This window comes from Microtus pennsylvanicus, chromosome 3 (assembly GCF_037038515.1).
Source record: "Microtus pennsylvanicus isolate mMicPen1 chromosome 3, mMicPen1.hap1, whole genome shotgun sequence".
Lineage (NCBI taxonomy): Eukaryota > Metazoa > Chordata > Mammalia > Rodentia > Cricetidae > Microtus > Microtus pennsylvanicus.
The window spans coordinates 75,152,477-75,165,154 of NC_134581.1; the positions used below are offsets into that span (position 1 = coordinate 75,152,477).

General features: G+C 46.8%; 2 protein-coding genes across 12 annotated transcripts in view; one reads left to right on the forward strand and one right to left on the reverse strand.

The window, feature by feature from the left end:
- The window catches only part of Rnf214 (ring finger protein 214), a 36,417-nt gene extending 36,039 nt beyond the window's left edge, over nt 1-378 (forward strand). For all 11 annotated transcript variants that reach the window (XM_075966068.1, XM_075966069.1, XM_075966067.1 and 8 more), the window contains one exon: nt 107-378. In XM_075966068.1, the coding sequence (XP_075822183.1) occupies nt 107-172 (66 nt within the window). In that variant the 3' untranslated portion in view covers nt 173-378. The remainder of the gene's footprint in view (nt 1-106) is intronic.
- The window catches only part of Bace1 (beta-secretase 1), a 28,720-nt gene continuing 16,269 nt past the window's right edge, over nt 228-12,678 (reverse strand). The window contains exons 2-9 of the mRNA XM_075966077.1: nt 12,105-12,193; nt 10,058-10,274; nt 8,857-8,994; nt 8,049-8,183; nt 6,792-6,893; nt 6,186-6,335; nt 5,786-5,957; nt 228-5,179 (exon numbers count right to left, since the gene is read on the reverse strand). Coding sequence (XP_075822192.1) covers nt 4,938-5,179; nt 5,786-5,957; nt 6,186-6,335; nt 6,792-6,893; nt 8,049-8,183; nt 8,857-8,994; nt 10,058-10,274; nt 12,105-12,193 — 1,245 coding nt within the window. The 3' untranslated portion in view covers nt 228-4,937. The remainder of the gene's footprint in view (nt 5,180-5,785; nt 5,958-6,185; nt 6,336-6,791; nt 6,894-8,048; nt 8,184-8,856; nt 8,995-10,057; nt 10,275-12,104; nt 12,194-12,678) is intronic.

Sequence of the window (12,678 nt, forward strand, 5' to 3'; positions counted from 1 at the left end):
AATAGTCCTGCCAGTACATCTAGCCCCTGTGAGAACTTCTGAGAGTTAGATCATACTTTGATTTCCCAGCCAAGTCTGAGGTATATGTGTGTCTCTTTCTTTCCAGTGTATCAAATTCTGGGCCCAGACCAACACAAATGACACTTGTCCCTTTTGCCCAACTCTTAAATGATGGACCCGACTGGGGAGGAAGAAGAGGAGAAACCGATGTGAACAGGAAACGCGGGTTCAAGATTTCTAAAACTCTATATTTATACAGTGACATATACTCATGCCGTGTACATTTTTATTATATAGGTAATGTGTGTATAGAAGTCTGTATTCAGATGTTGGTAATGACAGTATGTATATAATGCAGATATACCCTGTTCCCCTTCATCTTGCAGTTCTTTTTGGAGTTGCAGACTATAGGGAATATGATGTTTAATTTGGCCTGGAGATCATGATCCCTGCATAGGACTGTTGTCTAACCCGTCTAGGAAATTGCTGTTGCTCTAAGGCCATCCTGCTTTGGTTTGGCTCAGCCTCTAGTCCATTTTTGTGAGGCTCGTGTATGCAGAATTGAAGCCTGGTGCTCACCTGCTGTCCAACCAGATGCCTTGCTTTGCAGGGGCCTCCAGAAGTCTTGGTGTTGTTTTAGCCACTCCATTCCAATGGGAAAAAAACGTTACTGATTGAAGGGGAAAAATGTAACTCTGATAGTTTGATTTTTCATTGAACATTTTACTGTGTTAATGCTCATTATTTATACATTGATATCAGGTATACAGGATATTCTGTGTTATGTCAGTAAAGTCCACAGTCCAAGAACAACATAATCAGGTCCCATTTCTCCCACCATCTTCTGTCTACTCTATTTCCTGGGTAGAAAAGCACAATTCATAGATTTATCCATGGGCCTAGCCACCATCCCTTGCCACTGACTTGGCCTCCACTAACCACTGATAGGCCAGCCTTCCAAAATGCTCACCCATTCCATTAAGTGCTCACCCATTCCATTCCTCTGGTCTCCTGATCTAGCTCTCTTCTCCCCTCAAAAGGTTAAGGCAGTTGGTTCACAACCAAGTTGTTTGGTGACCTTGGGTGAGCTCCAGACAGGCACTGGGGTGAGATGTCTGTGCAAAATTATTTGTATGATAATTATGGGATGTTGGATTTTCATTTGTGAAGCAAGAAAGCTATGGGGAACACATTCGCTGTCTGGGATAAAGTGAAGACAAAGTGAGATGAAGGGAGGTGGGACTTGACAGTCGTGAGCCATGTTTTGTAGATTCCCATCTGGAGTGAGATGGCTTCCCATCTCTGCTTATTGAGTACTTCTGGTTTTTATGTCTGGGACAACTGTGGCTCAGAGAACCTTGAGTCTTTTTTCAATCTTTAGCTTTACTCCTATAGTAAATGGCTTTAATTCCCTTCTTTTTTAGAATTAAACAAGTGTTAATTGGGGAAAAAGGAATTGGATCTGAGGGAAGGGCAACATTATGTTACCAATAACTGATGTTTTCCCATTCTGGTATTGGGAAATGCTTGTTGAGTCTAGCAATTTGTATTAGGATAGCAAAGATTTTCTCATTTCTAAGGTAACTAAATTCTCTTGTTTTTTTTCTTCCTTGCCTCATATCAGCTCATGGATGAATTTTTTTCTCTTGCCTTATTTGTCCAGATTGATTGACAAGCATATTTAGGGAACTGGACTTCCCAGAATTACTTGGCATCTTAAAAGGGAAATGGAATGGCCTGAGTACTCAACTTTTTAGAGGTCAGGTGATCTATTCTTTGGTTAATTAAGTACTTCTTTCTTCTTGTCTCCAGTATGGTACTGTCTTAAACAAAAAGGGTGACAAAGTGGAAGATAACTTCCTTTATTCTTTTCATGTGGGAATTCATTTTCTGACTTATAATCTTAAGATTGTTCTCTGCCTTCAGCTGTGTAGTACCTTTCAGTGTCTCCTGAAAACTGTAAATTGGAAGTGAGTATAAAGAATATTGTGTCTAGCCAGGCATTGGTGGCGCACACCTTTAATCCCAGTACTCAGGAGGCAGAGGCAGGTGGATCTCTTGTGAGTTCGAGACCAGCCTGGTCTACAGAGTGAGTTCTAGGACAACCAGGAAACCCTGTCTTGAAAAACCACAAAAAGCCAGGTGGTGGTGGCACATGCCTTTAATCCCAGCACTCGGGAGGCAGAGGCAGGCGGATCTCTGTGAGTTCGAGGCCAACCTGGTCTAGAAGAGCTAGTTCCAGGACAGAAACCGAAAAGCTACAGAGAAACCCTGTCTTGAAAAAAAAAGAAAAGAAAAAAAGTGGCACAAGCCAGTAATCATGAGACCCTATGTCAAGCCCCCCCCCCCAAAGCTCCACACAGACACACACACATTGCTTCCGTCAAGGAGTGGCGGCGGTATACACCTGTAATCCTAGCACTCAGGAGGCAGAGGCAGGAGGGTGGCTACAAGTTTGAGGCCAGCCTGGTCTACATAATGAGATGCTATCTCAAAAAAATACTTTAAGAATTACTTTTTTTCCCAAAAAAAAAAATCTTTGAAGCTAAAAGAATAAAGAGGAAAAAAAAAACAGGAATGATTAACAAGCCCCAAGAAGGCTACATTTTGGAGAGTGGGTCTCTGCAGCTGAAGCCTCATCAGAATGGCTCTATTCTTTGCAGAGAAATAAATAGTCAGAAAAACTTAAATTTTGCATTCCTGTTCCCCATTACCTCTGCCCACTGGGCCTCGATGGTACCATACATGTAGACCAGTGGCAAAAGCCCCACATGCCATGTGGAGATAGGCCAGTAATTTTCCAGGAGACTTTAAAAATAGAGCTGTATAATACATATTTTTACAAGCAAGAAGCTGTTGTCAAGATTTTTTTTTCTGTTTTACACATCATAGTTCATAGATTATACAAAGGAATTAACCATCAAAAGAAAAATTAATGCAAATTTTCCCCTTAAAAAAAATAGAACACCAGTTACTAGGGTAAATAACAACTAGGTTGAGCGTTTTCCCCCCTGGAAAAAGATGGGAAAAAGCCAGTTTTTCCCAGCATGGGTAGAAATTATAAAGCAGGATGTGGCATTTTCATGTGGCATTTTCATTTCATGGTAGTGATTCTGGAAGCTTATTTACACTGTAGGTTCTGAGCTGGCAGTGGACAGTCTCCACTCTTCCTGGCAGTCCTTGTGGTTGTGGGGTGTTCCCACTCAGCAGAGCAGCACCAGTGCAGGGGGAATGAAGAGGACCCAGCTGAAAAACTGTGACTCGGTATTCTTAGTTTATTGGTTTATGGCTTGTGGGCAGCTGGCAAGGGCCAGCAACACCAGAGGCCCTGCATGTATCTCCCTCTCCCCCATCAGCTAATTCCATGCTTGGCAGGTCTCCTACCTGAAAGCAGTGTATAGAGCATATAGGGATAGGATACAGCGGGTGTCCCAGGAAAATTCAACTCTTCCCACTAACACTGGTTTCATGTCTGTTGTGTTAGAACTCACAGGGAAGAAATGAGTTTGGCCCCTACTACCTAGCCCAAGAACCAGCCTGGGTACCCATGTACTATTGGGAGGGGCAGCAGAGAGCAGGACAGAAGACTGCTCTATCAGGAAAGGCGGAGGAGGAGGTAAGGAAGCCCTGAGGCTGCCATCCTTTCTCCAGGCAGCCTAGATACTGAAGGCAATGACACAGAGCCAGAAAGCCCTCTATTTCTTACATTCATGGTTTAATACTAGCCAATGTGTGATGATGCCTTAGCCAAATAAATAGAGGGGCCACTGGAGAGGACAAGAAAGTAATGAACTCACTCAGTATTCCATAAAGATCCTACCAGTTTGTACCACTGGGCAAGAAAAGTAAAATAAAAATAAAATCCAGGCAGAAGCAAAGACATCAGCCCTATACCTGCTGAATGAATCTTCAGGATTCTGCCTTTGTGGAGCAGATAGGAGAATTGTCCTGTCTGTTCCTTTTAGCACCTCGTTTGGAGTGAACCTATGCTGGAAAGACAATCCCCAGCCCTGCGGTATTCTTTTGTCCCATAGGGCACCTGGGACTGTGGGGTTGGGACATTTGAATGTCACTTAGCATGTAGAAGCAGGTAAAGACAGATGGAATTAACCAGGTAGGAATTCATCTGTCCAGTGGGACTTTCTCATGAGCACTGTTTCTTGAAGAGAATTTTGAGCAGAGCTCTTTGGCCAATCAGCCCTTTTCCCCATCTCATTTCAGTTCAGGCTGCAACCACAGACACATTGGGGAATAACACCTCTCTCAGTCAGGATTGGCTTCTGTCTTGGAGATGAGTTTAAACTTGGGACTAAAAAGTGGTTATATTTCTGCCTTTCCTAGCTTTGCTACCAACTTCTTCCTCTGTCTCTGTCCTGTCTCTTCTCATCTTGACTGCCCCCAGGAGTACAAACATTGCATCACATTGGTTTTTGTTTAACTCAAGAAGCAGTCTTTGCACCAGTGTAGGCTTGATTCTGCAGTCCCTAAACTGACAAACTGCATTTTCTCCTGCTGACTTCAGCCAGCAGGGAAATGAGATTGACCCTTTCTCTCCAGGGTACCACAGGGACACATGCCGGGTAGCCTGAGCATGACACCAGTACTTCTAGAAGGACAGAAAGAATACTTTGGGTTGGATAATCTGAAGGATGCTGGGCAGAGGGTCAGGGCTGAAGCTTCAAGCAGCAGAATTTCCAACTCAAGTTTGAGGTGACTAAAGGTATTCCTGCCACCAGAATGCTGTTTTCTTCCCTCTTCTGTTTCCTACAGGTGTAAGCCCTGTAACCCACCTTGCCAGCTTTCCCTTTTCTTTCAAAGCAGAAGCATCTGGCAGGTAGGTTAGGGTCCTGAGGTGCTCTGTGTATCCACTTGTGTGACCAAAGGGAACCACTCAGATGTGGTCCAGGGGAATCTCTGTCATCTGCCCACAGGCCTCCTTATTTCAGCAGGGAGATGTCATCAGCAAAGTCATCATGCTGATGGCGCAGGCAGCGTAGGCAGCGCCACTGACATACCATGAGGCAGAGTGGCAACATGAAGAGGGCGCAGATAGCAGCCATGACATAGGCTATGGTCATAAGCGTTGACTCATCTGTCTGTGGAATGTTGTAGCCACAGTCTTCCATGTCTGGTGTCACAAAAGGACCTTCCACTGCTGCTGTCCTGAACTCATCGTGCACTGGAGAAAAAGTGGAGATGAACCAGTAGCTCTTAATGTCATAGTGCAGTATAGGTTATACAATTAAAACAGCTTCCTGACAAGGACCCCTTGGGATCCACCCAAGTGAGTCTGTGCAGAGCCCTTCCTAGAAGGGGAGCTGTGGGGGGGGGGGGGTGTCTGTTTCTCCTTCCAGGACCCTGGAAACTGCAAGGCTTCCTCATTTTCCCTTCCAGTAGAAGTGATACCAGAAAGTCAACAGGTCTGAGTTGACCAAAATCCAGCTCCTTACAAAATCCAGCCGACTTACCTGTCACCATGAAAGCCCAATCACAAAGCCCTGCCAACTTTCCGTGGCAGCATTCAGCTCTCACTGTGGGCAGCCAGCTACCCTTGCAGCTAAGGTTTCCAAGTACCTGCAAAGCTCTGGCTGTTACAGGTTTCCACCAGTGCTTTCCCCATCGGGCAGGGTTCACCAGAGCAAGCCTTGGCCTTAGCTTTCACACAGTTGGACTAGCCAGAGGCAACTATTACTACCTCCAAACAGAAAGGAACATGGGTATCCTAGCTGCTGTCAGGAAGAACATGACCAGACTGACCCCACACCCTCCTCACTGGTGCTCTCACCGTGGCAAGCACTGACAGCAAAGCCAATTCGTTTCTGGGCACGATCAAAGACCACATAGAAGCCTTCCATGATGACAGCCCCCATAACAGTGCCTGTAGATGATTGTGAGATGGCGAACTTGTAACAGTCATCTTGGGATGTGGCCACATCTTCCACAGGCCGCAGGTATTGCTAGGGATAAATGGCCACAGGGTGAGAGCATGTCTCCTTATTTCATCCTCCCACCTCTCTCTGCCTCCTAGCCATCTGCACTTAGCTCTTCCTCGAGCCCTGAGATGCTGAATTTTCCAAGACCCTGTTACCACTAGACATTCATTTTGCCTTTCAAGTTGTAGGAAGCCACATCTGTTTACACACTCTGTCTTCTTGGCACCCCGCTGCCTTAGCTTGGGGACATACCTGAGGAAGAATGGTGATGCGGAAGGACTGATTCGTGACCTCACCCATGAGGTAAAGTGAGATGACTGGGAAAATGTTCCAAGGGGTAGTGCCTGCTTGCCAGCACACCAGCTGCTCCCCTAGCCAAAAGCCATCCGGGAACTTCTCAGTCTGTTAACAAGAGAAGAATGTGAGTAGTCAGCCTGTCTGACCACCTCTTGTGTTCATTGCAGTGACAGTGACTGTACCAATCACTCTATGCTTTTCTAGGGGAATTTCTACAGTGGCGAAGGTAAACTGGACTAGGGATCGGGAGAAGAAAGTGGGACACTGGGCTCATAAATTTGTGCTAGGCTACTGAGCTTAGCTGCTCACACTTCCTGTGGGCTCAGAATTTGGAAGGTCAAGGCGTGAAGATGCTAAGTTCAAGGCCAACCTGCATCACATTCATGATCCTGTCTCAAAAAGAAGAGGAAGGGGAGAAGGAGAAGAAGAAAGGTACCAGCTGAACCAACAGACCACCAGTTTCTAAGTGCTCTGAGTAGAAGGATCTATAGACATCTTTGGCGTGCCGGGGAGTGTGACTGTCACTGACTTGTGACGCCATTGTGTCCTTACTGCACTGACCGAGGAGGCTGCCTTGATGGACTTGACTGCAGCTTCAAACACTTTCTTAGGCAGACGAAGGTTGGTGGTGCCGCTGTCCACGATGCTCTTGTCATAGTTGTACTGGGAAGGAGAGAGAGCAAAGGGTCAGAAGAGCTTTTTTGAGGAGAAATTGGGAGGGGTGAATCTGAAAGCTAGGCGTCCTGCTAGGGTTGGCATCTCAGCTTTGCATACCTCCTTGGGCAAGTTACTTAACCTCCGAGTACCTGTTTCCTTGTCTCTAAATTGAAGATAGTAACAGTACCTACCCAAGGTTTATCTTAAGGATTAACTAAATCAACACGCTGAAAGCACTAAGTTCCTAGCAGATCCCAAGCACTTGGTAAGTATTGATGTCGTTACCTTGTGTGGATAGGTGTTTTCCAAAACTAAACAGAATGCCTTGTGTGGTGTTTGTAACTTCCTCCAGTACTTTTATGTAGCTAGTCTCATTTAACATACATAGTAATGTAGAGAAGGTTAGCTCACCATGCATGAAGCCCTGGGTTTGAGCCCTAGTACTGCATGGTGGTGTATACCTGTAGAGCACTTGAGTCAGAGACAGGGGACCAGGAGTTAAAGGTCATCTTTAGCTACATAGCAAGTGTGAGGCCAGCATGTGCTGCATGAGACCCTACCTCAAAAAGCCAGAAAAAGGGGCAATTGGTATCTCAACAAGGTAAGGATGCCTGCTACCAAACATGATGACCTGGGTTCAATCCTAGGAAGACCCGTATGGTGGGACTAACCTCCACACACAAGCTGTGGCACATGTGCCCCTGCCCCCCAAATATTTTAAAAAGAATCTAGGGAATGCAACCCCAAATGCTGGCATTTGGAGTATATGAAGCATAGGCACTAACACTTCCGTTTTTTTGTTTGTTTGTTTTAACCTCTGCTTCATAGACAAGGAGACTGACACCCAGGAGTTAGGAGCCTAAAGGCACTTAAACAAACACCAGGGCTAGAGTCGGGAGCTGTCCTACCGTACAGGCAGTGACTAGAGTCCAGATAGGAACTAGTTCCATGGTTTCATTCCTATACTGTAAGCTAATTGGTCCAGGCTCTGACTGCTCCACCAGGTCCTGCCCCTTCACCTCAGGGATTGCTGTGTGATTTCTAAGCTTTTGACTTGGTCCAGCCCTGACAGGTCCTGTGCCTCCACCCTCTCCTCCCAACCTCTCTCACATTGTGGGGCTAAGCCCTTTCCTCTCCCTTGAAACCCCTTCCGTTTCTTACCTCCTTGCAGTCCATTTTCAGATCTTGACCATTGATCTCCACGCGCACAATGATCACTTCATAATACCACTCCCGCCTGATGGGTGTATACCAGAGACTGCCCGTGTATAGTGAGTGGTCAATACCGCCAATGATCTAAGAGAAAAAGAGGTGGACACCTATGTCCTAGCACAGGAGGAGAGTGGGTCACCCAAAACCAAGACGTAAGGGTGCCAAGATTCTCTCCACATCACCCTTTCTTTCTTCCTTTCTAATCCCATCATGCCCTGTGCATGGTAATTTTTAGTTTAAGTGGGTTCAGGATTATTTGTATGAAAATCCCATAGTCCTTGACAGAGTTACTTAAACCTAAGCTAGCACAATAAATGCGGAATGGATTGATCATATGCTGCTTTCATAAGTTTTATCTTCTTTGCTTGTTGGAGAATCAGTCATTTCTGTCCTGATTAATAAATGGGCTTGAATGAGTCTGGTGGCATATACCTGTAATTCAGCACTTGGAAATTGGAAGGAGGGGGATGCTGCAAATCTTAGACCAGCCTGGTCTACACGGTGAGCTCTGGGCCAGCTGAGCAACAGGCAGTATCTCTTAACAAGCTCAAATTCCTTGCATACCTGACTATCAGACAACAATCCTAACAGGTCTAATTCTTGTTTCCTTTGAAATGTACCTAACACTTTCCATGAGTGATTCAGCTCCTTTCAAGAAAAGCAGGGAAGAGACAAATGGGAGAAGGAAAGGAGGGAAGTAAGATTGGAGTATAAAGGGGTTTCTTGATCCTGGCCCTGAGGGAGAGGACACACTCACCATGCTGCCTCCTACTGAGGCTAGTGCCTCGGTCTGGTTGAGGGGAAAGCCAGCACCACAGAGCTGCAGGGAAAACACATTGGGAATGTGGGTCTGCTTCACCAGTGAGTCAAAGAAGGGCTCCAGGGAGTCGTCGGGCTGTGGCAGAAAGACACAGGAGTAAATCCTTGTGCAGGGGCCTAACAGACAGAGGTCAGCTTCCTGCCTATGCTCAGGGACAAAGTCAAAATTTAGGGATATTCCTCAGGAAAGATCTGGCTGGGCAAGGGTAAGAGACATTGCAGTGCAAATAGACAAGTGCTAGTCATAGCAATTTTCATCCATCCCCATATGGTTAACAGTTTCATATTTGGAGATAGCATCCTGTACCTATCATGGCTGCTTCCATAACAGTCCCACCCCCTGCCTTGTTTTCAGCCCTTTAGACAAAATGTTCCTCTTCCTTTATGGCACGTGTGTGAGTATGCATATACATGTAGAAACCAAAGGACAACCTTGAACATTGTTCCTCAGAATCTGTGTACCTGTTAAAGATATGTATTGTACGTGCACTGGTATGTGCACCATAGCATGGATGTGAAGATGAGAGGACAATGGGCAGGAATCAGTTTGCTCTTTCTGCCACATGGTTCTCAGGCTTGGTGGTAAGGGTTCTTAACCCACCAAGCCACCTCACCAGCCCTGACTTGTTTTGTTTTGAAATTTATTGTTTTTATGGTTATGGATATTTTGCCTGTCTGTATGCCTATGCACCATGCATGTGCTTAGTGCCTGTGGAGGCCAGAAGAAAGCATTGGATCCCCTGGAAGTGGAGTTACAGGTGGTTGTGAGCTGCCATGTGGGTTCTAGAAATCAAACCTGAGTCCCTTGGAAGAGCAGCAGGTACTCTTAGTGATCGAGCTCTCTCCAGCTGCATCCTATCTTGGTTTCTAAGGTAGGGTCTCTCATTGGCTGGGAACTTGTCTAGTAGGCTACGTTCGCAGAGCTGGGATTACAAGCGTGCACTACTACATTCAGTCACTTTGAAAATGTTGGTTGTGGGGATTAAGCTCAGGTTCTTCTGACTGCTAGCTAAGCCATCTCTCCAGTCCCATGTTTACCCTTTCAGTTTTTTCTTCCCCCTTCTCTCGACTCCTTCCTTGTGTGGCATGCAGTGAACAGAGTACAGGCAACAGTGTATAGGTCCAGGCGTGGTTCTCACCCTGGCAATCTCAGCGTAGGCCAGCCCTAGGATGCCCTCCCAGTTGGAACCATTGATGAAGAACTTGTCCGATTCAGTGATGGCAGCGATGTTGGCACGCACCGTGACGTTGGGGCCATGAGGGATGCTCACCAGGTCAGTGCCCAGCTCCCCCTCCCACTTGCCCTGGGTGTAGGGCACATACACACCCTTTCGGAGGTCTCGGTATGTGCTGGACCTGTAAAAAGGCAGAGATCTGTGTCTGCAAAGCTACAATGGGTATGTGTCATCAAATATATTCCCAAATGTCCCCTTACCCCACCCACGGCATTCTAGAATCTACTCAGCAGAACAGCCCTAGACATATCACCCAGAACAGAATGTAAGGCAACTCTGCAGACAGATGAGGCAAGCTGTAGCTGGGGCTTGCTCTCCTGATTCCATAGTTGATATTGTTGGACCTAAAGCTCAGGCCCATGAAGAACAAAATGAGCTTTGTGCATTGTGCCTGCGGCTGTTGCAAAGACAACTATTGGACATCTCCCCCACCCTAATTCCAGCATGCTCCCAGAGAAAAGGACCATTGACTCTCTGGCTGCCTTGGAGCCCAGTGGTACCATCTGCACCATGGAGAAAGAACCAGGCAGTGTGACTGGAAGCCATGTAACAACTTCTAGAGAAGATCTGAACAAGCATCCCAGCAGAGCAGGCAAGTGTTGGACACCACAAGAGGACTTGTACTCATTGCTGTGGGATGCCTCACCTGTGTTTAACCACATTGCTAACCAGGGCTGGGCAGTGATGGGACTGGATGAAGACCTGGAATGAATTGTCTTTCCACTGAGCTTACCCACACTCCTTCCCCAACTGTGTTCTTAGGGAAAAAGGAAACAGAACAGCAGTTTGTGCTTTTGAAAGGTCCAAGGTGAGGCTCTAAGAGTGTAGTGGACATACTTTTCTCATGTCACACAGACATGTCTCAAGCACCAGACGTCTCCAGGCCTCCCACATCACCCTTCACTGTCTCTCTTACCTCGTACCACTTTAGCCTACCTACTACCAAGTGGAACCCAGCTGGTGGCACTGAGGATGGCACCAGAAGAGGCAATTCAGTGGGTGCCATGAAAGAGTCTTTCCTTTGTATTTTTTGGCTTCTCAAAACTCCAAGAGTTTTGCTTATGTGGTATATGCGCACGAGTGTGCATAGATGAATAGGGGTGTCTTCTGTTGCTCTCCATTTTATTTTTTGAGACAGGATCTCTCTCTGAGCCTGAAGTTGGCTGTTTCAGTGAGACTGGCCAGAACGGTCCCAGATCTGCCCATCTCAGCCTGCCAATGCCTGGGTTACAGGCACGTACAGTCTTGCGTGGCTTTTATGTGAGTCCTAGAGACTTGAATGCAGCCCTCTTGCTTTCAGTAAGTTCTTAGTCACTGTGCCATCTCCCCAGCCCCTTTTGGGCTTATTTTTTGAGAGTTGCTATATAGCCTACATTGGTCTCAGCAATCCTCCAAATGCGGAGATTACTGGTATGTGCCATCATGCCCAGCTCCTTTACATGCTTAAATCATGCATAACTACCCACAGTGGCCCTAGATGAGAAGAACATGGTGAAAGACACTAACCACTGTAACCCATTCAGCCTTCTAAACTATAAGCTTAGCCCTCTTTTTTGTTTGTTTTTTGAGACAGGGTTTCTCTGTGTAGCTCTGGCTGTCCTGGAACTCACTTTGTAGATCCACCTGCCCCTGCCTCCCGAGTGCTGGGATTAAAGACATGCACCACCCTGCCTTGCCATCCTAGCTCTCTTGCCTGTCCATACAGAAAATGAGATGGTTCCTATTCTGCTCTGAGAGCCTTGGGGCTGCTCCCTCCTTCCCCTCCCATGGGAAGCTGCCCCATGTCAGTACAGGAACACTCTCAACCTACCTTTTCCCATATTATGTCTTTTCTCCTGGCCCCAGCTCCCTCCTTTTGCTTCCCCCCTCCCTAGTAGGAAGAAAGGCTCATGTTCTTATACCCTCTCACTCCTTGGAAGATCCCCCACTCCCACCCCTCACCAGGACTTACAGCTGCCTCTGGTAATAGCGATGCAGGAAAGGGTGCGGGGCAGCCCCCACTGCAAAGTTACTACTGCCCGTGTCCACCAGGATGTTGAGCTGTCAGAGAAAGGGAAGAGAAGAGACGTTGTAAACAGGTGACTCTGGACACATTGGCCTGTGGTCCCACTGAATTTTGCATAGAAGACTAGTCAGGCTGATACCCCCTGGGACTAAGGCCACACAGACGGAATTTGGGGATCCTACCAAGCCTCAGAGACTCAACTTGCTTCTGTCTGTGTAATGCTTATGTTCCCTGTGTCATCTGAGCCACACTGTTTCTACAGCAGTTGCCTCTGCTGTAGTTGATCCACTTCATCTACAGCTCACCCCTTCCCTTCCCCTGACTCCCCAGGAGGAAGTCTGGGTTGTCTTCTCTGGGTACAAGAGGAGCTATTCTAGGAGCTGGCACTTGCATGGAAAGATTGGGGGTTGGTGGGTGGCACATTGGCACCCTGATGTGTGGGATCCCATGCCCCATAATGTGGCTTCCCCTTTGTCTGAGGTACTTAAGCTTGTATGTGCCATTGTCAGAGAAAATGGGG